General features: G+C 34.0%; 2 protein-coding genes across 3 annotated transcripts; one reads left to right on the top strand and one right to left on the bottom strand.

The window, feature by feature from the left end:
• Positions 1-1,769: 1,769 nt before the first annotated feature.
• On the bottom strand, positions 1,770-8,031 carry Ide (Insulin degrading metalloproteinase). The gene is made up of 13 exons (XM_075304186.1): positions 7,884-8,031; positions 7,697-7,819; positions 6,216-6,350; positions 5,879-6,149; positions 5,589-5,817; positions 3,826-4,574; positions 3,411-3,761; positions 3,119-3,350; positions 2,857-3,063; positions 2,629-2,786; positions 2,421-2,555; positions 2,151-2,360; positions 1,770-2,091 (listed from the first exon to the last, which is right to left on the bottom strand). Exons 1-13 carry the CDS (start codon positions 7,937-7,939, stop codon positions 1,888-1,890), a joined length of 3,060 nt encoding a protein of 1,019 aa, XP_075160301.1. The 5' UTR covers positions 7,940-8,031; the 3' UTR covers positions 1,770-1,887.
• Positions 8,032-8,941: 910 nt separating this feature from the next.
• RhoBTB (Rho-related BTB domain containing) lies at positions 8,942-24,342 on the top strand. Of its 2 annotated transcripts, none has more exons than XM_075304183.1 (12): positions 8,942-9,300; positions 10,311-10,619; positions 10,681-10,878; positions 10,941-11,477; positions 11,531-11,708; positions 17,808-17,882; positions 17,969-18,067; positions 18,127-18,297; positions 18,357-18,599; positions 18,667-18,931; positions 23,474-23,627; positions 23,691-24,342. In XM_075304183.1, the coding sequence occupies exons 2-11, from the start codon at positions 10,336-10,338 to the stop codon at positions 23,602-23,604; spliced, it is 2,181 nt and encodes a 726-aa protein (XP_075160298.1). In that variant the 5' UTR covers positions 8,942-9,300; positions 10,311-10,335; the 3' UTR covers positions 23,605-23,627; positions 23,691-24,342. The 2 variants fall into 2 exon arrangements, with proteins under 2 accessions (XP_075160298.1, XP_075160297.1); XM_075304182.1 differs by having other exon boundaries at positions 23,456-23,627.
• Positions 24,343-25,212: the final 870 nt, after the last annotated feature.

Below are 25,212 nucleotides of genomic sequence, written 5' to 3'. Positions count from 1 at the left end.
GCCTAGGAAGATTGTCTAGCTACGCTAATGATTGGATGCCATCCGCATAGATCCGAAGCTCAGAAAACATTCACAAATATCGTTGACATATAACTTAAAAAGCAACGGACCTAGAATGGAACCTTACGGGACACCATAGTGTATTGCACGAGTCCCAGATGATCGACCATTAGATATCACAAACTGCGATCGATCCGACAAGAAAGAACAAATTAACATACATGAATAGTGCGAAAAACGGAACTGAGAAAAAAGCTTATTTAAGAGAATAGTGTGGTCAACAGAATTAAACGCCTTACTTAGATCTAATATTGCAAGTATACCCGGATTCCTACGGTCTAAAGATCGTCTTATATTGTCCGTGACGTGAATCATTAAAGAAGTTGTGCTATGGTGACTCCTAAAGCCAGATTGGCAGCTGTCCACCAAGGAATGCGATTCAAGATATGCACACATCTGATCTTTAAGAATTATCCGAGCATTCCTTTTCAGAAGTCCCCTTTTTCTGTAAAGGAAATACCTTAGCCAATTCGCAGGGAATATTACAGTCATAATAATCGTATTGAAAAAATGTAGAAGATGTCGAGAAATAAATGGATAAATCAATTTAATAAATTTCAACGGAATATAACCATGACCTATCGCATTCGACTTAATACTAGACATTGCACAAAAAATCTCATATTCATGAGCACATCGAAAATTAAAGTCGTCACTACGGTCAGGATAATTAGAGCTACCGAAACTAGAAGAAGAAGACGACATGGAAGTAAAACATATATTCAAATCGTCAGGATCAATATCACAGCTATAAGAGTCCGATTTGGAAGCACAAACATTCCTCATTCGAGACCAAAAGTCTCGAGGAATGTTAAAGCCACCAAAAAGGCGCTCGCCATACACCCATTTCGCACATATTATCAGCTCTGTATCCATTGTATATATCCTTATTTCTAGCAGTCTTATTCTCCATATATGCCCTATAAGCCAAATCCCTATTGGCAATAGCAGCCCTAATCTCAGGCGTTAACCAGGCGCGTCTGCTCCGACTAACTTCTCTAACTTTTTCAGGTAGATGTGTGTTGAGTAATTCATATAATATTGCATTCAAAACCGACAATTGCATATTAGTGTCGTTTGTACTGTACAAACTGACAAAATCCGCATTAACAACATCCTCCACCAAGTTATGTATTCATATCATATTTTTACCAAAAACGCAAAAAAGAGCAATGTCATTCATTTCATGAAAAATTGCTGTCAAAATTAACAAAAATATAAAGGAAAATACCGATTTTCAGATGTCGATATCTCGAAAACAAGGCTTTTTCGACAAATTTTTACTTTACATTTTCGCTTTAAAACCCCTTCTCATACACTCAAACAAATTTGTTTGTTTTTAACAAATTAAAGTAGATTTGTTCCGATACCAAATCTCCCTCCTTTTTTAATGCATTTTAATGCAAGAAAATAATACGGGTATATTTAAGAAAAAAACTAAAAGATCCCATTTCATTGGCAGATAGGTTTTGAGATAGTTTTTGTTAGAAGTCAATTTTGACTATTAAAAATATTCGATTAAAATACTCCTTCAGATCTATTTCGTGTAGATCAAAGTAAACCGCCTGATTACAATACATAATTTGTTTTCAATTCTCATTACAAAAAAAATGGTAGTCTTTTGTGGAAAAAAAGTTTACTCATGATTTTAACATTCGTTATTTACTCCTTCAGATCTATTTCGTGCCGATCAAAGTAAACCGCCTGTCTATCATTTCCACCTTTAATTTTAATTTTTAATCAGAACATGTCATAATATGTCGCGAATATTTACAAATTGAAAAGTAAAACTGTAATAATAATCAAAGAAAATTCATTCTACAGTATTTACAACTTGCTGCGTGCTCCCTTTGCATTAATATTAAGAAATGGAGATGTAAGTGGGAATAGTTCTTTGCTGGACTTGAATACAACTAGGTCCGAAATCCTTGCATGGCGATCCATTTTAGTTACATTTTCTTCTTGATTTTGTTTGGATATAATATGGACTGATAGAACCCTTCGTTCAGGACTGTCGGGAGCAATGATAGTCTTAAAAATAAAAAGAATGAGAACACTTTTCTATTATCAATAAGCCTCTTTCATCTTACCTTATAACACTCTAACAATTCTTCCTTAGTAATGGTACGTAGTATAGCAATTTCAGCCTCATTTCGATCAAAGTGATATTGCGCCAAAGAAATTTCGCTATAAAACTGAACGAATTGAGAAAAAACTGTTTTAGGTTTTTCTCTTTTTTTTACTTCCAAAGCTGTTTTGTGCCGTTCAAACTCTTCTTCAGGCATTTCTTCGATAACTTTCTACCAAAACAAAAAAAATGATATACATCAAATCAAACTGTTATACAATATCAGACATACCACGAAATTTCGCAAAAATGTTTCTATACGATCTTCAACAAAAGATGGGTGCATCGAAGATTGAACAATAATTCGTATACCATTGGCACCGTTCATTTTTCTTGGTCCGCTGAAGACGATGTATCCTAATTGTTCCTATTAAATTTAGAAACATAATTCACATTGTAAATACACTTTGCAATCATCATTTGAATACATTTTGATCTACCTTTGTTCTCAAGCAATCATAACAAGGCTCTGTTAAAATTTGAGAAATTAAATTTACCATGTTGTTACTTCGATCCGATTGTGGTCCATATTGGATGTATAATTGAGTGCAATTGCTCTTGTGAAACTCGTTTTCCTTCTCAAACAAATAGCTATCACCTATAACAGTTGATGTACATACTTCATACATGTCATTTGTAAACTCATACAGAAACTCATATAGTAATACCTGGACACAACTTATATTCTCTTTTAGGAAGCATTTGTCTGGCTAATAATGGTAAAACTCTCGCATTTGTATCTTCTAATCGCTTATTTACCATGCCTGCTATTTCGTGGGCCTTTTGCTTTGTAACATTTCCATAGATGAAGCATTCAGTGTGCAATCTTGAGAAGAATTCATGGGCATATTGCAAAACTCTCTCGTAAGTTACCACTGTAGTAATAAATCTTAAATGTCATTTTTTTTTTCATTCAATTAAAGTACTTACGCTCAACAGCGTCCAGAAGCTCCCCGTTGGACCAGACATTTTCTGCTAACAGCAAAGTTAAGTAATAGATTGAGTGCTGATACGGTTGCTCGGCATTAAAGTTCTTCAAACTACGTTTATATTCTTCTTTGAGTATGTCAAAACGTTTTTCATTCGCGTCAAACTCGAAAAGATGACCAAGTAACTTTTCCAAAAGAATAACCTGCTTATCATCATATCCGCGTATAGTTATCTAAGAAATGAATACTTCTTGAAACATTCGATAATTTTGTATATAAAATTCTTTACTTACATCTATTCCATTGGACTTATTTCCTACTTGAAGCTTTAAATCGGCTAACTCTGCGTCATAGAGATACTCATTTAATTGATCTCTTATGAGCGAAACCATTAGGTAATTCAAATTGCAATTAAGAGGATCCAAATAAGCAATAGGGTTCGACATATCGAACGACATACATGCTTTTGGTTTTAGGTAGAAATTATCTTGTTTATGCCACACTCGCAAGATTGGCGTGTCCATTATTATTATAGGATGTTTGGACAAGTCGTTGTCGAAAGGAGCCAAGTCGTATTTTTCGGGAATGAAAGCATTTGGGAGCGGCAATGATAAGTTATCGTTTAACTCACAGTTCTCCCATTGCTGTAAGAGTTTAATAAAAATAATGTGGACAATGATATACAAGTTGTGTGACGTTTGATCATACCTTCATCGTCGTTTCGCCTATTTTCATGGTAGTGTATTTGGTTTGGTAGTAAGGTTCTGACATGTTGGCTTGTTTTTCGTAGCTCTGCCCGATAACTACTACTATGCATTTAGATGGTACAAGTTCATCTAATAATTTTTGTATAAGTTCAGGTTTCCATTCGTCGTTTAAGTATGGCGCAGTTAGAACTTGGTCTAATGGATACACCTGCATACATGAAACAACGTTGGTGACTAATTTCTCGGGCTTTTCCTTTTCCTTAAATCTAAAGCGCATTTCATTAATTTTCACACATTCATCAAATATCCATTTTTGAGGACCAAGCTGCCGCAACATTTGCAAATATTGAAAGACAATTTTAATAATATCATCCACATGGTCAACCCCATCTTGGGTCAATGTAATATGAATCTCAAAGAAACCAAATCCATGTAGAATATTATGGTGACTAGCTAAGAGGTCATTTGACCATCCTAATCTGCGCAACTCCGATAGTATACTACCCTTTCCCTCATGGCCAAGTAAATGAGTCAAGTAGCTATCTGGGGCAGTTTTATAAAACTCTGTTAGATCATCAGTCGTAAAACTAATTGTCACAGAACGTAAATCCTTAACTGGCACAATTAGTACTTTTTGTCCATATTGATTATCATCATAGGGTTCTCGCGGCCATCTTGGGACTTGAACGTTTTTATTTTCAATTTCAGAAAATTTTTGTAATACCATCTTTTCAAGTTCATCGAGACTATCTAAAAAAAAATAATATTAACTGGTAATATTTGTAATATAAATATATTATATAATTTGAATTGGTTATATGAAACTGTTTTAAAATTTACTCGTAGATTTTTACTATGTTTGGATCCACTTGCAATTACGTTCTTGATTTTCGATGTATTTTTCTATTCTATATTTACATCACATATTGCAAAGTTCCACGCTGGAATTGTAGCAATGCCAGTAACTTTACTGGTTATGAAATTATCAGGTAAAACTGTACAGGAGTTTGTGTTTATATGTTCACCACCAACCTTAAATGTAAAGTGGTGATTTCTTCGAAGTGTGAGTCATTCTCCCTTGAATTTAATTAAGGCGATGAGCGGTTTCTGTTGTAATTTATTTGCTTCCACCATTTGATTTAAGACATTGGAGGAAATCCACTGTAAACTTCCTTGAACTACTCAAATGTAATTCTTGAGGGTGCTTTAATCTGCAACATGTTTCATACATCTAAGACAAGTTTACTTAATGTGTTTGTCTTTAAATTTATCTATAATGCACAATTCTAAACCTACTCACTATGATTTAGATTTATTCAATAAAATTAATTGTTGAGATTAAATGTTTGTTTTAAAATTAAAAAAAAAAATTGGTGATATGTGTTTATAGAATGATTAGGTTTGACGAGCTGTTTGTCTGAATATGACTCATTGGTTTGAACATTGATGGTGCATGTTCTATTGTTTCCTATAACTATACTAAATAGCTATAATAAATATGACTATAATCTATTACTAATTGGATCATGATGTTGAAAGTAGAATCGAGGTATACTCATAAATAACTGAGCAACTGCTGCTTGTGTCTTATTCAATTCAATTTCAATTTCCATTTATTTCGTAATACAAAGCCAATGAGACCAAATAAAAAAATGTATTACATGACTATAGCCTAAGTAAAGATACATAATAAGTGTGTAAATTTAAAATTATTAAAATTATTCGGGTGGGTACGAAATGTTAAGTGTTCAAATGGTACTATACCTTTGCCGATCACTGCTAGACTCATAATGTTGGAAGAATACCACTCTTTGTGGAATTTCAACAATTCATTCCTTACTTCTATGTTCTGTTGTTTGGGAATTTCATATAAAGTCCGCTTACTTCCGCTTCCAAACTTCTTATATGCATGCCCTGGTTTTGCCAAATGTTTATGTAATTGCTTTATACGCCATTCATCGCTAGATATATTTTTTTCATGCTCTGAATTAACCTGTTTGAATAATCGGTTTATTGCAAATACGATTTCAAAATATTATAAAATAAATACTTACGGCATTGATTTCGCGGTCTGTGGCACTCGAGGTAAACAGGGGTGCAATAAAAAATTGTGCAAATCGATCCAATGCGCCATCCAACTTTTCTGGAGCAACATAAAAATGATATTTTGTCATCAGTGGATATGTGGCCGCATTTGATGAGCCACCACTTTGAGAGAGATAAGTTGTGTAGTCATTTTCGTTTGGATATTTTTGCGTTCCTAAGAATAGCATGTGCTCGCAGAAATGCGCCAATCCTGGAAGTGTATCCGGATCGGACATATGCCTATGACATGTATTACAGTAAATAGACAAATATGGGGGGGAGATAGCTTACGCAAAATTGACTCACCCTACTTGTACCGCTAAAGCTGCTGCAGACACGTCGGTCTCAACATCACTTACTAATAGCACTTTAAGACCATTATCCAGCTGTAGCCCCCTATATTCTCGCTTATCTTGCTCACTCTTCTCAATGTGATCCAGCCTAAATTGGAAGTATTGTGAAAATTATTCTTTTTTTCGGCTAAATGTGTGTACTATGTTCGGTTTTCGAGTTGAAAATAACTTTGTTTTCGCTATTACTTTTCCTGAAATAATCAAAAATAAATGAAAACAAATATATTCCCATAATGCCTTGCCGAAATTCAGAGGAACAAGAAACTGCGCATCAATTGAGTTAAGTTATCTGCTTTATATTGAACTATTTTAATAAACTAACCGCGAATATTTCAACTCGAAAAGCGAACATAGTACTTACCTTAACAGAAGATGACCAATATAATTCAATAACACAACTATTATAAGTCTATTAATTGTATTGTATTTCATTACATTACTATTATGTATATAAAAGATACTACTAACAAGAAATGCGTTATTACGAAATATTATCGATGTGCAAAGGGTATGTTAGCTTATTATATTCATTGAAATAATAATAGTATAAATTGTAGTACAAATACCAATAGAATAGTGCATTTTAAAATGTTGAATTAGATTACTTTTGTTTAATAATCCATTTTAAAAAATATAAACTTTCCAAATTAGTACCCACCTTAAAGTTGGGTACTAAGTTCGAGTTTAGCCGCTAAAATCAAAAATAAATCACTAAAAAAGGATAAAATTATACCTCTTTGATGCAAATTTTAATATAACCTGATGGGGAATTGCGCAAAGCAACTTTTCATAAGGTTTAGATTCTTAAAAATGAACTGTTAAAGAAAAATAATCATGAAAAATTGCGAGTTTAGCGGTTAAACTCGAACTTAATACCCACCTTTAGTGTTTAACTCCCAGTTAACAGGAAGTAAACTGCAAATATCTTCTCTCCGGTTAACTTATCATCGGGTAAGTTCTTAACTGACATATGGAATATATGGGCAAGACGGCAGATATGTCCATAGTACGGATTAAAATTTCGTAGCTCTTACGGAGCTTCGTGAAAATGGGGGTTAATTGGGGCATTATTTCATGTCAATGTCATTATCAGTAATATATTTACTGTTGTTTTTAAAAAACGACTAGGAGACATTTTTCGATACACCTTCTCACACTAAACTTTTTCTCCGTAATCATTCCCCCAAAAATTGAACCAATATCGTTCCGTAAATACCCGTAAATGGTGAAATCGAAAGTTCACAATAAGCACCGGTAATTTAAGTTTTTACCTAATTTCTATATAACTAGGAAAGAATGATCAAATTTCCCACAAATAAGAAATTAACGAATACCTGTTATATCTGTGGTTGAAAGAAAACAAAATAAGATTTTGGCAATAGTATGACTAGGGTGAAACGGCGAAAATCATGAGAATTATTATCCATTACGTACCTTATTTTAACTTGTTTTTGTAGACTCATTGGGGGACCCATGGTCAACGAATCACTCGACGGCATGCTCATATATTTACAATACTTTACATATATTTTGCAATATTGAAGTAAGTTATTGCCTCTTTAAAGATAAACAGATGACCATATTGTATTTAGTCAATACCAAATTTCGGCCCAACGCTTACCTTTTTATGTTACCAGGAGCCTGTCGAGGAAGTAAACCAAAAAATCTATATAACATCAACGTTGCTACTGTTGCGATTAGAGAAATAAGTCTTCCAGTTTTATAAGCCTGAAATAAAATTTAACTGAGTGACAATGAGTGATGACAATATCAGCTGGTGTATGTTGTAATTAGTGCGTTCAAGAGGAGTATTCCAATACCATTGATTTGTTGTACGAATTTTGAGGGGATTTAATTTATATGCCTTTCAGATTATAAGTTTATCCGGACGACAGTGGTCGAGTCCGAGGGCATAATCGATACTGCTGCATGTTTATGGGATCGATAACACATGTAAGACGCATTACAGACTATAATGGTGTTTTCTTTTCCGAAAAAAGAGCTTTGCCTTCATTTTGTCTGTACAGAATGCGCATTTTTAAAATGTTGCCAGCAACCTAAAAAATGCTGTTGTTTCAGCGGGCAGAAAAGAATTCAAAAAAGGAAACAGGGCAATCGCAGCACTCTCGTTTGTCGGCGGTACTGAAAATGTCCCCACTTTGCCTCTATGCGTGGCGCTATTTTAACAAAAGAACTCGAAGCCTCTTCGCACTTTTGCCTGTTTTTTTTTTTAGAAAAGAACCTAAAAAGTACATTTTCCGGGCAAAATGCAAAAAAAGTGCGCATTTTATACAAGAAAAGAAAACGCCATTAGTTTTTCCGGACGAAATGTCTGTTTTAGTAAAGAATCTTACAGTGTGTCCAATCGATACGACAATTCGTTGATGACTAAATAATCGGTAAATGTGAGAAATATCTTACAGTGTTCTCAAACGTTAAGAATTGTTTTCAACTAGAAAACCGAACAAGGTACCCAACTATAATCGCGAAAATTTAGACGCGAAAAGCGAACATAGTACTGAGCTATAAGTAAAAAACCTAAATTATAGTGTGCAGAATCCGACCCATTTTTCATATTAAACTTATAATTTGAACGCCGCATTAGTTCCTTTCACTATCGAGTCCCTCTCATGTAACTTATTGCATGAGTGCGATGCGTTTATGTGAAGCCGATACGTTAATGCCATTGTTTGGGGCTGAAATAAATAGAACATTAAAAGAATCCGATACGCGGAGAAAATTAAAAACGTCAAGACAAATCAATATTTCTATCACCTATTCCTCATAAATATATTCAGAGCTGCAGAAGAGAAAATTCTAAGCACCACGATATATTTTTGGAATTCTTGGCATGAAATTGCAATATTAAGTGCTATCGACGTCATGGGCAAAGAAAATACAATAATATACAAGCAGTTTCAAATCGAGGAAGAAAAATACATTTTTGGATTATAGATCTGAGATCTGGTAACCAGTGGAATTAAAGCCATCAATATATATCACATCACTCAAGATAACCGAAATTTTCTATATCTATAGTAAGTATGCTTATAATGATATGTTCTTTGTTAGGCTTTTCAATTCAATTAATTTTTATCTAAAATAACTCACATCGTTCCTTGACGTTAAATTGAATTTAGTGCAACAAAGATTACTCCATTGTTTCTTACATTGTATTGTCATTGTTTTGATGAAGTAGCACAAACAGAGGAATAAAGCGATCCGATAACATACAATTATTTTAAAATATTGAATTATTTTTTTATGATATATTTTCGCAAACAATTTAGAAAAATTTTATTTTGTGTTATTTCATGACATCTTAAGTTGAACAATGCCTACATTGGGTAGATTCTGGTATCCCTGCGGCCATTTCCATTATTTATTTCTAAATTGCCCGCACGATTGGAATCGGTTCATAGGGCAAGAATGAACTAGAACGTCTTGCCAAGACAGCTTATGGGCTATTTAGGAACTGCCTGATTTTTGTAGCGGGAGTATCATATTTCCCGAGATTGGGTCCAAGTTAGCGACGGTGGTAAGACATACATCTTCCAACCAATTCCACACCTTTCGAGATCCTAGCATAACACGTTATACCCCTCGCAATGATGTAAGCTAGAGGAATCCGCGACCTCCATAAAATGTAAGATCACACTGATCTTACCTCCGTAGCCCATTGAAATTGAATTGTAAAAAAGTTGTACCTTCCGGAACTGAAATAAAAATATTCCTAGCCCATAATCAATTGAAGTTTTAATCATCACTGTATTTATTGACGGTATTTTAATGATTGTTAATAATTTTATTTCGACTTCATAAACTTCTTATTAGTAGTTATTTTGCAAAATTTGATGCATTTAAGGTATGTAGTAAATTGTCGTTATTAAAATTATTGCCATATTTTCTGTTGTAGTAAAGTTAGATTTAAGAGATATGTATTAGTTGTAAATGCAATATTGATTTTAGTAATTGTTTCAGACGTTTAATACATTCAGAATTTAGAAAAATAACTAAATGAGAATTGTTTTATCGTACTTTTTCACAGAATATATTAGTTGTGTACTAGAGATATGGATAACGAGCAACCACATCAGGAACTTGTAAAATGTGTTCTAGTAGGGGACACTGCGGTTGGGAAAACCCGACTTATTTGCGCGAGGGCTTGCAACAAACATGTTTCCCTTTCTCAGCTCTTGTCTACACATGTACCTACGGTTTGGGCTATTGATCAATACCGTATTTATAAAGACGTGCTCGAACGTTCTTGGGAAGTCGTTGATGGGGTGAATGTTTCATTGCGTCTTTGGGATACATTTGGTGACCATGATAAAGACAGACGCTTTGCTTATGGCCGGTAAAGTATATATTTTTCTATAAATTTGAAGTTGTATGAACCATTTGAATATATATTTTAGTTCGGATGTTGTGCTACTATGCTTTTCCATAGCTAGTCCAGTATCGCTGCGTAATTGTAAAGCTATGTGGTATCCCGAAATAAGAAGGTTTTGCCCAGACGTTCCGGTTATATTAGTTGGATGTAAAAATGATTTGCGCTACATGTATAGAGATGAAACATACCTTTCATATTTCGGGGAAAGAAGTACATTCGTAAGGTTTGTGAAGAATTATTTCTAATATCATCAAAATTTAATGCACCGATTATTATTTATAACAGAGCTGCACTCAAAAGTGATTTGGTAATGCCTGATGAAGCACGAGCTGTCGCAAGAGAATTGGGCGTGTCTTACTACGAAACAAGCGTTTTCACATATTTTGGTGTCAATGAAGTCTTCGAAAATGCCATACGATCGGCATTAATTGCTCGTCGTCAGCAAAGGTTTTGGATGACTAATCTTAAAAAAGTACAAAAGCCGATGCTACAAGCTCCCTTCAGACCCCCAAAGCCACCACCACCTGAAGTTACGGTAGTCGTTGGAAATTACCGCCAAGATATGTACAATATGTTTCTTGGGCAGGCATACGCTGATCTCATTCTAGTTGTGGGCACAACCAGATTTCCAGTACATAGATTCATGCTGGCTACGGCCTCAAATGTTTTTAGTCGTGTGTTAAATACTGAGATCTCCGATATGGGGGGCCGAAGCAGTAGTGAATCAAGCATGGTCAGTTCAACATTTGGGGAAGCTACTACGGCTGATTTCAACGACGACACTGAATGCTTATTAATTCGTAATGAATCGCGTGCACAAAGGTAATAACGTATGTAATATAAGCGTTTACATTATGTATTAAATTTTCTTGCAGAATGTGGGAACAAATTAAGCGACGTTCCAGCTATCAGGCATTGCCCTTAATTGAAACAAAACGTCCTACTGACTTGCATAAAGATTTACATCATCCTGTTTTCCAGAACATCCGTATAGTTCAAGTAGACGATGGTAGAGGAATCCATTTTAACCAAACCATTTTAACCCTCACTAAGGTATTTATTTATTTATCTTAACATCTCGTAAACATAAGACATTTATAATAAAAAATAGCATAACCACTAAGACCAACAGTCACATTTAAATAATGGTTTATATATTATACAATTGTGTTAGTACGAGAGGTGAATTATTTATTTATTTATTTTATTCATTCCCATACTACAATGTTGGTACAATTTACAATTTCGAATAATTGACAGATATTTGCGCAGAATTTATTATTCTCTGCTTAGATTAGATCTAAATCGGTTCATCCGTTTTTGTCGGCAGCTATGCGATATTGTCGGGAGGATTTAAGATTTGTCTTTAAATCTAATTATACAATTATTTTTCGAGCTTTATGGACAGATATAGATTAAGGAACATGGTTAATAGAGCCATTGAAAAGAAAACGCCAGATACAAATCTATACACGCCTGGACTGTACATGTTTCGGTTCGGGCGAATGAACCTTTCCACAGTCTTTAGTATAGATCTGGCTGGGAGAGATAACTCAATTTTGGGCCCTTTATGCTAACTCCTTATGGAGAAAACATTTGTCTTTAATCTATGCATTTCAGGTTATGTTTCAGGATTTGTAGTTGTTGTTGTAGCAGCTTGGATAAGGTGATGTTATAATCTTTATGTTCATGTTGACTTCACTCCGGCTTCAACGCAGCAGTTGTAAGTGTATCAGCAGACACACGAATTAGTGATGAATTAAATAATTAGCGCATATAAATCTCTCACTTTCATTTCATCCCCGAGTTGTCGTATATGAAATACGACAAGGAAAGTCTGTAAATATTTGTAAATTGTTTGCTCTATTAAAGTAGTCGTATATAATCCGTTCGCCATCCGATAGAACATTGTTAACTCGAAAACTAATAGAGCGCGCAGTGTAAGATTTAATAACGTTGGACACTTTAAAGTTGATAGGCGACTTATTACTCTGTATGGTGTAAGGCATCGGTACTTTCTACATTGAATTTAAATGCCGTCTGATTAATGAAAATAGATTGAATTGTCCAATCATAACTACCGACAGAAATATGTTACTCACTTTATTGCAGTATTTGATGAAATTCGATTTATTTATTTACAACATATTATATAAAATAAATTTACATAATATGAAAAGAGGTGCCGGGTAACAAGAACCATATGCACCTGCTGGATGCAAAAGAGTTAATAGAAGTAATTAAAGCAGCAATGTAACGAGTTCGGGCTTATATATCATTGGCAATGTGGCATCTTAAAGAATTTCTAATCTTTGGTAGGAAACAGTTATTATTACAATTTAGTATGGCCTTTAAAGGTTCATTTATTCTTGATTGAGGGCACTCAGCAAGGATGTGTTTTGATGATAGTGGAACGCTGCAAACAGTGCATTAAACCGGCGATGGGTTGTTATAGTAGTGTCTAGTATTGAAAATGGCTTTATTAACTCTTAGCCTTGCTAGAAATATGCACTCACTTCTGCTCAATTGTGGGTGGTAATTCGGCCTGACAATATCGGGATTGATTTCGCGGAGGAAGTAGTTTGTATGGCTCCACGTCATGAATATTTTTTCATTTTGAAGTGCTCTATATGGGTTGTTATCGCACCCGTAAATCCAAAGCTCTCTTTGCCAACTCATCAGCTCTTTCATTTCCAAAAATGTTAGAATGCGAAGGAACCCAAAGGATTGTGATATCCGCAGGTTTCTCTAAGAAGAGGTAATGATTAAACGATCCTTTTTTATTATTCATGAAGGCCCTTGCTATGCTAAGACTTTCGCAGCAAAATCGCAGCAAGTTCAGCTGTAAAAATACCAGTCCTATCCGGTAAACGAGCTTCATATATAGCCTCATGGTCACGGGGTGAGGTTTGTTTAACCACAGAAAAAGACGTACGAATACCATCAACGGAGCCATCAGTGAAGGGTATTTGGTCCGGTTTGTACAAAAATAATTTCTCCGCAAACAAGACATTGAAGCATTGAGCTGAGGTAGAGTCTTTTTTATGCTCATTTAATATAATATCTATTTTTATTTTGTACTTAGATGAGTAGCAAAAATTTCGTTTTTCAGGAATTTGTATGTTAAAATCTTTCAAAAGTGCCAAATGTGTTGTATAGCAGAAAAATAGAGTGGATTTCCGGCACTTATTTCATTCCAGAAGATAGTATATAGGTCATCTGAATGCAAGGTGATGGATTTTGATGCTGGTTTACACAAGCTTTTTCAACCAAAATTTTCCAAATTTTCTGTAAACCTTCCTTCAACTCTTAGGCAATCTATCGGTGTTGAGCGGAGTAAACCGGTAGCAGTTCTAAAAATGTCATTTAAGCAAACATTAATTTTAGATACATTTTGTTTTGTGGTCCAACCATATAGGGTGATGGCATGGGATAAGCTAGAGATCTAGCTATTCCTACAGCAACGTCTATGTGTGGTCCTCTATTCCTAGAGCATATTAATTTCATAACATTGTTGATTTTGCTCAGCTTCGCCAGTATCAGTTTAATATGTTCGTCCCAAAGCAAACTTTTAGAAAAAATTAGACCAAGGATTTGCATATGATGTTTAATAGGAATGGTAAGGGAGTCGAAGGACATCGATACGCCGGACATTTATGCTTGCGACAAACATGGAGTATTTCAACTTTATTTAAAGGTATGACAGCTCCATTTCCGTCTGCCCAAACTTGAATTTTGTGATTAATCCGTTTGAGTTTTTCATTGACATCTTCATAACTACCGGATGTCACAGCAAAAATATATGCCGATATAGTCTGCTTCCTTCAAAGACTCCAAACTACAGGCCAAACTATTTGCATATATATTATACAAAATAACAGATAGGGGTGAACCCTGAGGAATTCCATTTTCTAATTGATAAGTTGCAGATAGGTGTCCATCAACTTTGACTTTTATTCCTCGGTTGGTAAGAAGTGAAAAAATAAAAATAATTACTTTTTTCGGTATACCCTATAGAAGTAGTTCTTTTATAATTTTCGTTACTATGACCTTGTCAAAAGCTTTTTCTAAGTCCTCGGAGATCACCAAGCTGTGTTTTCCTACGGCAAGGTTTGAGCGTAGCACATGTTCCAACCGATGGCAAAGAGAGTGTGTTCCGCGACCGGGCAAGAAGGCATGTTGCAGTTTGTGGTTGGCGAAGCGCAGAAATCTATTAGCTATTATCTTTTCCAAAATCGTAGAGAGCACTGGAAGCAAGGATATTGGTCTATAACCTTCGAGACGCGCAGGATTTTTCCCTTGCTTTGGGATAGGAGAAAGAACGGCCAATTTCCAATCGTGATGATAAATACCCGTACAAAGAATTTTGGTATATAGGTTACAAATTCTCTTTTTGAGAAATAAGGGAGAGCTTTACCCATAGAATATGTAAGTTTGTCTAGGACTGGAGTAGAACCTTTTAACGAGTGAAGTGTTTCATCAAATTCTTTTACGCCAATACGTGAAACAAGTTCAGGAAAAAGGTCTGTGTCGATAATATCGTTTAAAGGCAAACTTTGTTTGCTTCTAATAAGCTCAGGTTTAAAGGCTTTGTCAGAGCTGATTGAACACCAGGACAAGGCGAACTCATTTGCAATGTCTCGTGGGTGGGAAACGATTTTATCGCTAACATTAATTGAAGCAAAATTGTCAAATCCAGGTGCTCTTAAATTATTTACCTTCTTCCATAAAAATCGTATATCCATGAATGAATCGAGAGAATTAAGAAATTTCGACCAAGTTTCTCTTTTCGCAATTTTGCATTATTTTTTAACTTTTGCACAAGCTCTTTTACAGTCATATAATTGATGCTATTACGTGTTCATTTGAATGTTCTCCATGACTTGTTCCTCAAAGCAATCAGCTTTGATATGAAACTGGTCAACCAAACTGGACGCTGGTGATCCTTGGGTGGACGACTAATGGGCATAGATTCATTTGCAGATTTCCGTTTTAACCTCTTAATTTATCTGATATAGGAAACTCCTTTTCATATAGAGATAATTTTCCCTGAAATGTTTTCCAATCAGCTTTTTCATCCAGGAAGCGTGGAATAAATATTTTCTCGGCTATTGGAGCTTTATTCGAAATAATTATTGGGAAATGATCTCCAACTTCTGGTAAAGGCAGCCGCTGCCAATTAAGCAAATGTGCAACATCGGAAGAGCACATGGAAACGTCCACCGCCGTGAGTGTGTGCCGTGTATTTAATAACGTGGACGAGCCATCATTTAAAATAACCAACCCGTTATCATTTGCAAAATCCTCCCATTTTGAACCATTAGAGTTTATGCTATTGGATCCCCAAACGACATTGTGAGCGTTCAAATCACCAACTACAATGTGTTGACCAAGGTGTTGTAAGTTCAGGCTATGGCTAAAGTCTGAACATAGTTGGATATGGTAAAAACAAGAGGCAAACCTAGATCAATAACGATTGTTTGTGAAAGTAAGGATCCACAAGATGTTGTATGTTTCGAAACTATTTCGACTATTTCGAACAAAGATAGCCACGCCGGCTTTAGCATATGCATAATTTTTATTATGATAAAAAGCAGTATATTTTGGTAAGTGTAGAAAGTCTTTGTTGGAGTCGATTATATGAGTTTCCTGCAATGCTACAATGTTTGGTTTGTATTTATCAATTAGAATTTCCTAGGCGTATTTGTGGTACAAAACCCTTGGATATTCCATTGCAATATTGTTATATTTTGGCCAGAGCTCGTTCAAAAACAAGGAATATAAAATATTGTAAATTGAAGGAAATTATTTTTTAAGTTATCTAATTTTTCCATTGCTGCACCTATTTGCTTCCTAAAGGTGTCATACGTCTCATAAGAATTGGACGAAAGAACATGTCCTGGGGATTGCAATTCAATATCTGTAACGCAGGCAATAGGGGAAGAATTATCAATTTTCATACGTTGTACTGTATTATCCGAAATTGTAGGAGTGGTTTCTTCATTTATAAGTTGAACACTTACCATCAGACGATGTGTGTGAGTCAACATTTACGCAGTAGTTTCTTTCACAATTGGTGTGTAATTGTATTTCTCCACATTTCGCACAAGCTCCTACAGATTTACATCTTTTTTTCGTATGTCCCAATTTTTGACAGTTTTTGCACCGCATTGGGTTGAGTGTATATTCTTTCACCATAACTCTTTCATAGCCAATTTTAGTAAACTGTGCTCGTCTAATAAGATCGAACGTACGAATTGCTGCTCCAGTAGCCTCCAGTTTGCCGGTTTCTTTCCGTTTCTCCAAACCTTTCAAAAGCTACTCTTCAGTGTGATTTATAATTTTCCTGGAGTAAACCTTACCTTGTACAGAGTTTAGAGATTTGTGGTAGGTTACTATGACTGGTATTGTGTCTACAAACGAAGCTTTAATGAATTTCTCGGCAGCTTTAAGATTGTTAGCTTTTAGGAGAATATCGCCAGACCTAAGTTCTACGACATCTGAGTATTCTTTGGATATGAAGTCTAGACCTTTTTCAACTTGGAAAACATTGTAAGATCCAATAAGTTTGTAGTTGGATGTATTTTTTGGTTTTTTTTTTTTTTAACTAAATGTCATCGTCATTTTGTTCATGTTCCAATAACTCGGGGTAGTCCTCAACAAATCTACGCTTATTTCTTTGAATGGGTGTTTTATTTTCTAGCGTTGCGAGAGGCTTAAACCGATTGTGATTACTAGGATGCGGACCGTTCATCTTTGGGCAGTTTAAGCCCAATTAAAAACTTTCAAAAACGTCACCAAAAAAGAAAAAAAACAAACAGCTAACGAGAAAAAAACTAGATCGCTTTATTGGAAATAAGTGATAGTTAGGCAGATATAAACAAATGCAAAAAACGATGTGCAACGAAAACACTTCTGTGCGTGACGGTAGTCTGCGAGCGACTGATGAAATTCGATTTGTCCCAAGGCATTCGGAAGTGAAATTTACATTTAATTTAAAATGTATATGTCGATGGTGATTTGTAATATCAGAGGGGTTTTTATTTTACCCAGAGGTCCAATAGTTATTGTGTATTTCCAATAGTATTAAGTTTCGAATATCAGAGAAATAATTAATCATATTTGTTTTTTTTCTTTTTTTTTGATGCGTAGCTTATTACACCACAGGCATTGCACCAATGTTTAAAATTTATTTATACTGGCACAATCGATATATACAATATTGAGGTATGTAACATTTTGATATACACATACGCTTTATTCGAATATTTATTAAGTATGGTAATGAACCTACTATTTACTTTTATACTTAGGATATTAAACATGCCGCAGAATTATTGGAGTTACCACAACTAACACGTTTGCTATCAAAAGCATGTTTGAATGACGAACAAAATAGCCATATCTGTGCGGTAATTGCTATACTGTAGTTCATAGACATTTGACTTCTTTCACACGAAATATTTTATAGAGCATAAAAGAAAATATGGAGAACTGTGTGGGTGAAGGTATTTTCACAGACATTACTTTCGAACTGGACGACGAAGGGCAAATGAAAGCGCATAGAGCTATTTTGGTTGCTAGATGTGACGTGATGAGAGCAATGCTCGCTGGAGATTTTCGCGAAGCACATTCCAGTGTGGTAAAGTCAATTCACAAAATACAGTGTAAAATTCCTGGTGAATTTTTTGTTGTTTCTAGATTGTTTTCCCTGGTGTTACTGCCTACACATTCCACAAATTAATATGCTATTTGTATACTGATGAAATACCGCATATATCTGCAGCCAAATGTTTAAACCTTTTGGAATTAGCCAACCGCCTATGCCTGCCACGTTTATTAAATCTAGTAGAATGCAGAGTAATCGAAGACTTAACTATGATTTCACAAAATGAAACAAACGAGACCGTGGATCATTGTTTGAAGCTTTTGGAACCCGTAAAAGTATGCTTCACACTATTCATGCATACATATTTGTATTTTTATATAATACAATATTTCTATGTTGAAGCTCCACAATGCACATCAATTGGCCGAATGGTGCATGTCATATCTGTGTGTTAACTACAACATCATTTGCAAATATTCGATTAAAGGTCTACGGGCCTTGCATCAAGAGAACCAGGAATACTTGCGTGAGCATCGTTGGCCTCCCGTATGGTATTTGAAGGACTACGATTACTATCAGCGATGTATTAACGAGATGAACAAAGAAATTAAAAATTCTCGTCGGGACTCTCGCAGTGATGAAGAAGGTTGCCTTTGTTTCACAGGAGGTGAGTGCTAAGACGTTTATCTAACACAACATTGATATTTTTAGGATAGCATTAGAGGACAAATATATTTATTTATGTCTATGGGCATTGACCCTTACAGACTTGCTTAACCTAAAAGTAATATAAATCTAAAATATTTACAAACATATTCAAAGGAAATGAAAAATCAATTTCACATTTACAATTCAAAACATTAAATTCCTTTAAAGATCTAATCAATGGTTCATTACATGCATAGTTACATCTATGAAGATAAATTTTAAAGTAATTATGACAACGCAGTTGTCTGACTGGGACATTAAAAGCAATTTTACTTAGAAGAAGAGGGCAATCAATTTTTCCATTGATCAAGTTATATAAGAACATTACAGAACTTTTAGCTCGTCTATTCGCCAACGTTTCCAAATGTATAAGTCTACAACGTGCCTCATATATTGGAAGAGGATCTGCAAAGTTAATATTCCTGAGCGCAAATTTAATAAATTTCTTCTGAAGTCTTTCAATTCTATCAATGTGAGTGTTATAAACAGGATTCCACACTATAGACGCATACTTAAGCTTAGAGCGCACAAATGCAGAATACAAAACTTTAAGAGTATAGGGATTGCTAAACTCGCTGCAATTTCTTTTAATAAATGCCAAAGTCGTATAAGACTTCCGCAAAACATAATCAATATGATTAAATTCTAATTTCGGATCAAAATAAATACCCAGATCTATTTTTCTATCAACTTTCTGCAGTGCAACATTATTAATATAATACGAAGCATTAATTAAACTGTTCTTTCTTGTAAACGGAAGGTAATTGCATTTCAAAACATTGAGTGGCAATCTGTTATCTTCCACCCAACAGGCCACTCTATCAATGTCCTCTTGTAACAATCGATAACTACTCACATCAGAAACATTAAAAAACATTTTGACATCATCGGCATAAATAAGGCATTTAGAATTGTGAAAACACGAACAAATATCATTTATAAACAAAACAAATAACAATGGTCCCAATACACTACCTTGCGGGACACCTGAAGAAGCAACATACGCTTGCGATTTACAACCATCAAAATAAACAAAACAATATCGATTACATAAGTACGAATAAATCCATTGTAACAAACAAGGGTGAAATCCTATCCTAGCCAATTTGTACATTAAAAATCCATGGTCCACCTTATCAAAGGCTTTACAGAAATCTAAATAAATAACGTCAACTTGACAACTACATTCAAACGCTGTAATACAATGATTTGTGAAAGCAAGAAGATTCGAAACAGTCGATCTATCTTTTACAAACCCATGTTGAGACTCACTAATTAACGGACGGACTAAATTAAAAACATACTTACAAACAATGTTTTCAAATAGTTTAGATATATTACACAACTTCGAAATTGGCCTATAATTGCGAACATCAGCCTTAGAACCATCTTTATGTATTGGAGTTATAAAAGCTGTTTTCCAACAATCCAGAAAGACACATTCTTTCAAAGAAAGATTAAATAATAACATCAATGGAATATAAACAGACGAAATACAACTTTTCAAGAAAAGAGCCGATAAGCCCCCTGCATCAATTTTACAGGATTCCTTAAGATTCTTGATTCCCAAAATAACATCATCTTCACTAACATTTAGCATAGAAATATTACTGTAGAATGCATCAGTTATTGGCAATCGACTTGACGAATAGTGTGTTGACATTTCAAAATTAGATCTAAAAAAATCCGCAAACAAATTAACTTGGTCAATAGAAGAATTAGCACACTTAACGCTTAATTGATCTAATAATGTTCATGGTTTGTATTTAATATTGTCCTGGTGTTGTCCACATTGTGTATGCCAGAAACCCAAATGATGGAGAACTTGATGTTTATTATATATTTGTAGTTTTTTTTTCTATTTATACTTTAATTTTTTGTGAGCACTGACATTTATGTACCAGATATGTTATCGAACCGGCTTAGAGTTGGAAGAATTTAAAAATAATTTCATTCATTTGGTGTACATTTCGATACACTACAACTACAAACATTTAGTTATATATTAGACGATTATATTAAAAAAGTGTGTATATTTAGGAGTTTTTAGTTGACACATTGGAAATATCTGAAAATATAGCTTTTTGCTAAAATACCATCCTGTGCCTGCTTTCTAACCCAATTTATGCGCAATTATCATTCATTTGATTGAAATAAACCAAAACGTGATGTAAGGCCTATTGTAATATAACAAAAGGAATATTTAAGGAATATATGATGACAAAAATATACAAAATGTTATTATTTTTTGTTTTTTGGAAATTACGAATTCGCAAAAAAAAATTCTCAATCTTTATTTTCCGAACCACTACAATATATAATACGACATTTTCACAAACTCTTTCTATCGACTAGAAATTTAATTTGTAAAAATTTCATGTCCAAGACGTATCGGTTGACGATTTTATTGGCAATTCAAAATTTTGCGTTTTGCGAATTCGTAAACCAGAACATGAAGAATAGTTTTCAAATAATTTATTATGTTATGTTTGCCGTTTTCATTTCATTTATTTCATATATAACACAAAGTTTTTTGGTCCAATACCTTTTCTAACCTTTTATAAAACCCCACGCTCATAACTGCATTAATTTATTAAAATATGCCGAAAATGTTGCTTATCGTTCTTCATATATAAAGGGCATTAAAACGTGGAACTAAATGGAGTTCGCCGAAAAAGGCAGAACTAACCAAAAACTTGTGCGTGGAAATAATTAATTAATAAACTCTCATATCCTATATCAGTAGTACACCAATAGTACACCAATATTATTCATTTCTCAAAAACACCAAATTCGCATGTTCTAGAAATGAATATATTCATTTATATAAGATTAATTGCAAATTAATTTCACGCTTAAAATAGAAATATACGTAGGTTGTTCAAGGGAGTTGCCTATTTTATAATATACCTAATAAAGAATTTATTCAATATATACTATGGAAGGATCATTAATTTAAAACATAATTATGAAATATTTGTCAAGAATATTCCTAAACGGAAAATTGTCTTTATCGAATATTTTTGAGTATTTTAAGTAAATGCTCAATTATGTTAGTACTAATACTTAATAATGCCATAATTTATTCTATTTTATTAAGCCATTATCAGCCAACTGCATTACACAAACTACCGAAAAGTATTTATAAAAAACTCACCGCAATATAATGCAATGAGTAACTACAGGTTTACTACTGGTAATGCAAATTGGACTGAGATGAGGTTACCTAGTTCTTGTGATTGTCGTAGCCGATCCACTTTTCACTAAAAACTCACACACACATTTTACTCATGCACATGCAGGTACGATATGCATTCACGGTCATGCACATTCACGAAATAAAAAGTCATACTGGAGCACAAAAAATGTTTAAAACCTAACGTTCAGGTACGATTCACTACGAACGCTATTAAAATAAAATCCTGAAGGCCTTTGGAATCGTGGGCTTGATGGACATTCTGAATTTAATATGAATCGTGAAAGCGAATTTGTTCGTGAGTGTGCATTTTTATCGTGGGCGTGAATGTGTCTAAGTAACGAAAGCTAACGTCAAAACAAAACGAACATATAGAATGGGTAAAGCGGCAGTTACTCATTAAGAGTCGATAACTTATGACATTTTGCTTACATTCGCAAAAATATGTATTAACGCGTAGTAAATCAACGTAACAAATTACTTAAACGATAGGATTTGAACTTACACATTAGGAATTTAAATATATATTTTATCGATTTAGTCAAATTTTTTTGCTAAAGATAATATAAAACCAATATCCTATATGTTTCCCACTAATACGTTCAAGCGAATTTACTTCTAGTTGTAGTATTTTAGTTTATTCAAAAAAAAAAAACAGTAACAAAATTATAGCAAGCAATATTTGTTTTTTTTTATAAAACTTTTCGTTTATTTGACATATCAAAAATTGACAAATATATATTGGTATTTCCCTAAAACAATGATCTTCCTATTTAGTTTATAACTTTATTGTTATTTTGATCTTATAGTAAATAAAAGAAAAAACTTAGAGAGCATTGGCCGTTAAACAATTATCCCAAACAGCATCATATAGTATATATATGGTGATATTTGAAATTGATATGTTTCTATATTCTAAGGGTATTCATTTTTACTTTCGAAGTATTTATACAGGGCCTGAAATGAAAATTTGAGTATCCATTTTCCTAAATAATAATGAATGGCACATATAACGAGAACGAAACTAAGCAGATTCCTACATTTTAGCATGGATAAAACCAATAGAGTTTGTATGGACATTTTATACAAAACGTTTTCATTATACATATTACATTTAACAAGAAATGAATAAATAATTTAAACAAATTAATAAGTTTCATTGTGTCTACTTTGTCATCACCTTATTAAAGTTATCTTTTCACAATAATTCACGTAATTCGTATATCATGCATCACATTGTGTAGCTACCCATAGCTTTTTAAATATTAATAAGAAATTTTCGAAAAGTAATTTATTGGATGCTAGGAAAATCAAAACAGCAGAGGATTTCATCGGGCAATGGAAGTGAGGCCACAAATGAAACCCAAATGTATAACAGTTCTGGAATCTCAATGAATCACATTGATTTGGAAGCCGAAATGGACTTGAATCTCTGACATCCAGCTTTGGGGCATAGACGGTACCTAATTTGTTTACTAACGTTCAAAAGGTGGAGAAAAATGTAATAATATTTTCTTTACAGATCGTTTCGATTCATCGTTATATTGCCCGTCCTGATATGTTTTATTTGTACCATTCTAAGCATATTAATCCTCTTTCAAATATATACGTAACGGTGGCGGAGTTGTCAATTATAGATTCATGAAGAAAAATACAACAATAAACACGCAGAGGAAAATATATATTCGGATTATAATCGAAATTGGACCACATGTGTAATAGAACAGCGACGCATCTACATTATAAGTTCAATGTTAATCATATATTGTATGAGAAAAAGGCGAAGCATTTTAACCGCTTTAAAATATTATATTGCGAAATAGGGAAACTTCTGTCTAGCCATTAGCCATTAGCTTTAAGCATTTACTACTAGTTCTATAAGTAGACAGACACATATACACCGTTTGTTTGTTACTTTGCAAGATTCAGTTTTCTCCAAGAGAAACTCTTGACTGGGAGCTTTAAAGTAAGTCACACGTATCTCATTTATTGCGATGATTTTGCATTTGTTTTTGCAAACTAAAATACGAACTACTATAAGATGTTGTAACATTTTGGATATTTACTGTTAGCCTCTACTCAATTATATCACGTAATACTAACAATATAACACATGTAAATATGTTTTTTAATAACGCTATTATAATATCAAATATAATGTCAAAAAAAGCAAATCGATTATTACTCGTAACATCAGTGAATAGTTGTGCGTAAGTATATACTATAGGAAATTGGTGCAAATTGGCACTGACCACTGGGCTTTGTCTTAATTTTAGATTTGTCTTAATTTTAGATTTTTCCCATTGTAAAAAGGGGGGATTCAGAACAAGAGCAGCGATGGATGGTGGAGATGGTTATCCTCAGTAGAATTTAAGATTTCTGGCCATACAAAATATCTCTCGGAAAGAGATATTAATCCCTTCCTGTGACGCCAAATTAATTATATATGGGGATGGATATAAATGTGTTACCAAAACCCACCATGAATTCACTTCAACGGCATATGGAGTCCGTATTTATACTCATAAAACTACCTTACACTGGAATTTATTCAACAGCCAGGCAAACGTCGACCGATCGTCTATCCTATCGTAAATCCGAACCGTTTGGCTGACATCTTGAGCAAATTTTGCTAATATTTTGCACGATAATACATGGACAGACGGACATCGCTAAATCGACTTGTTTTAACGTGTTTTTGCTATTCAATAATCATAAAAGGCCATATTTGAGAGGTGAATTGTTTTCTGACTCACGCTTTTCCTTTGATTGTATTATCGCAGAGGATATTATCAGCGCTATGGACCGTGTTAAATCTGGCTCTCTTGGCGTAGATGGTATTCCCATAAAATTTATTAAGACATTTTTCCCTTATATTTCTCGGTGTCTATTTCATTTATTTAACACTATGTTTATGGCATCTGTTCTCCCCACTGCCTGGAAGAAAGCTCGGGTTATCCCTATTCCGAAGAGTAGGAATGTTACTTGTATTAATGATATGAGACCAAATAGTATCCTCCCGGCTCTATCCAAGATTGCCGAAC

This window comes from Haematobia irritans, chromosome 4 (genome assembly GCF_050003625.1).
Source record: "Haematobia irritans isolate KBUSLIRL chromosome 4, ASM5000362v1, whole genome shotgun sequence".
In the NCBI taxonomy this organism is placed as follows: Eukaryota; Metazoa; Arthropoda; class Insecta; order Diptera; family Muscidae; genus Haematobia; species Haematobia irritans.
This window is presented reverse-complemented; position numbering and strand designations above follow the sequence as displayed.

Excerpts from the sequence above, each read along its gene's own strand:
- Ide (XM_075304186.1), bottom strand. The coding sequence starts at position 7,939 with ATGTTATATAGATTTTTTGGTTTACTTCCTCGACAGGCTCCTGGTAAC. Across the intron at positions 5,818-5,878 it reads CAGACCGCGAAATCAATGCC|GTTAATTCAGAGCATGAAAA; the intron begins GTAAGTATTTAT and ends TTATTCAAACAG. Across the intron at positions 3,064-3,118 it reads GCTTCTGGACGCTGTTGAGC|TGGTAACTTACGAGAGAGTT; the intron begins GTAAGTACTTTA and ends TTATTACTACAG.
- RhoBTB (XM_075304182.1), top strand. The coding sequence starts at position 10,336 with ATGGATAACGAGCAACCACATCAGGAACTTGTAAAATGTGTTCTAGTA. Across the intron at positions 18,068-18,126 it reads AAAATAGCCATATCTGTGCG|AGCATAAAAGAAAATATGGA; the intron begins GTAATTGCTATA and ends AATATTTTATAG. Across the intron at positions 18,600-18,666 it reads AGCTTTTGGAACCCGTAAAA|CTCCACAATGCACATCAATT; the intron begins GTATGCTTCACA and ends TCTATGTTGAAG.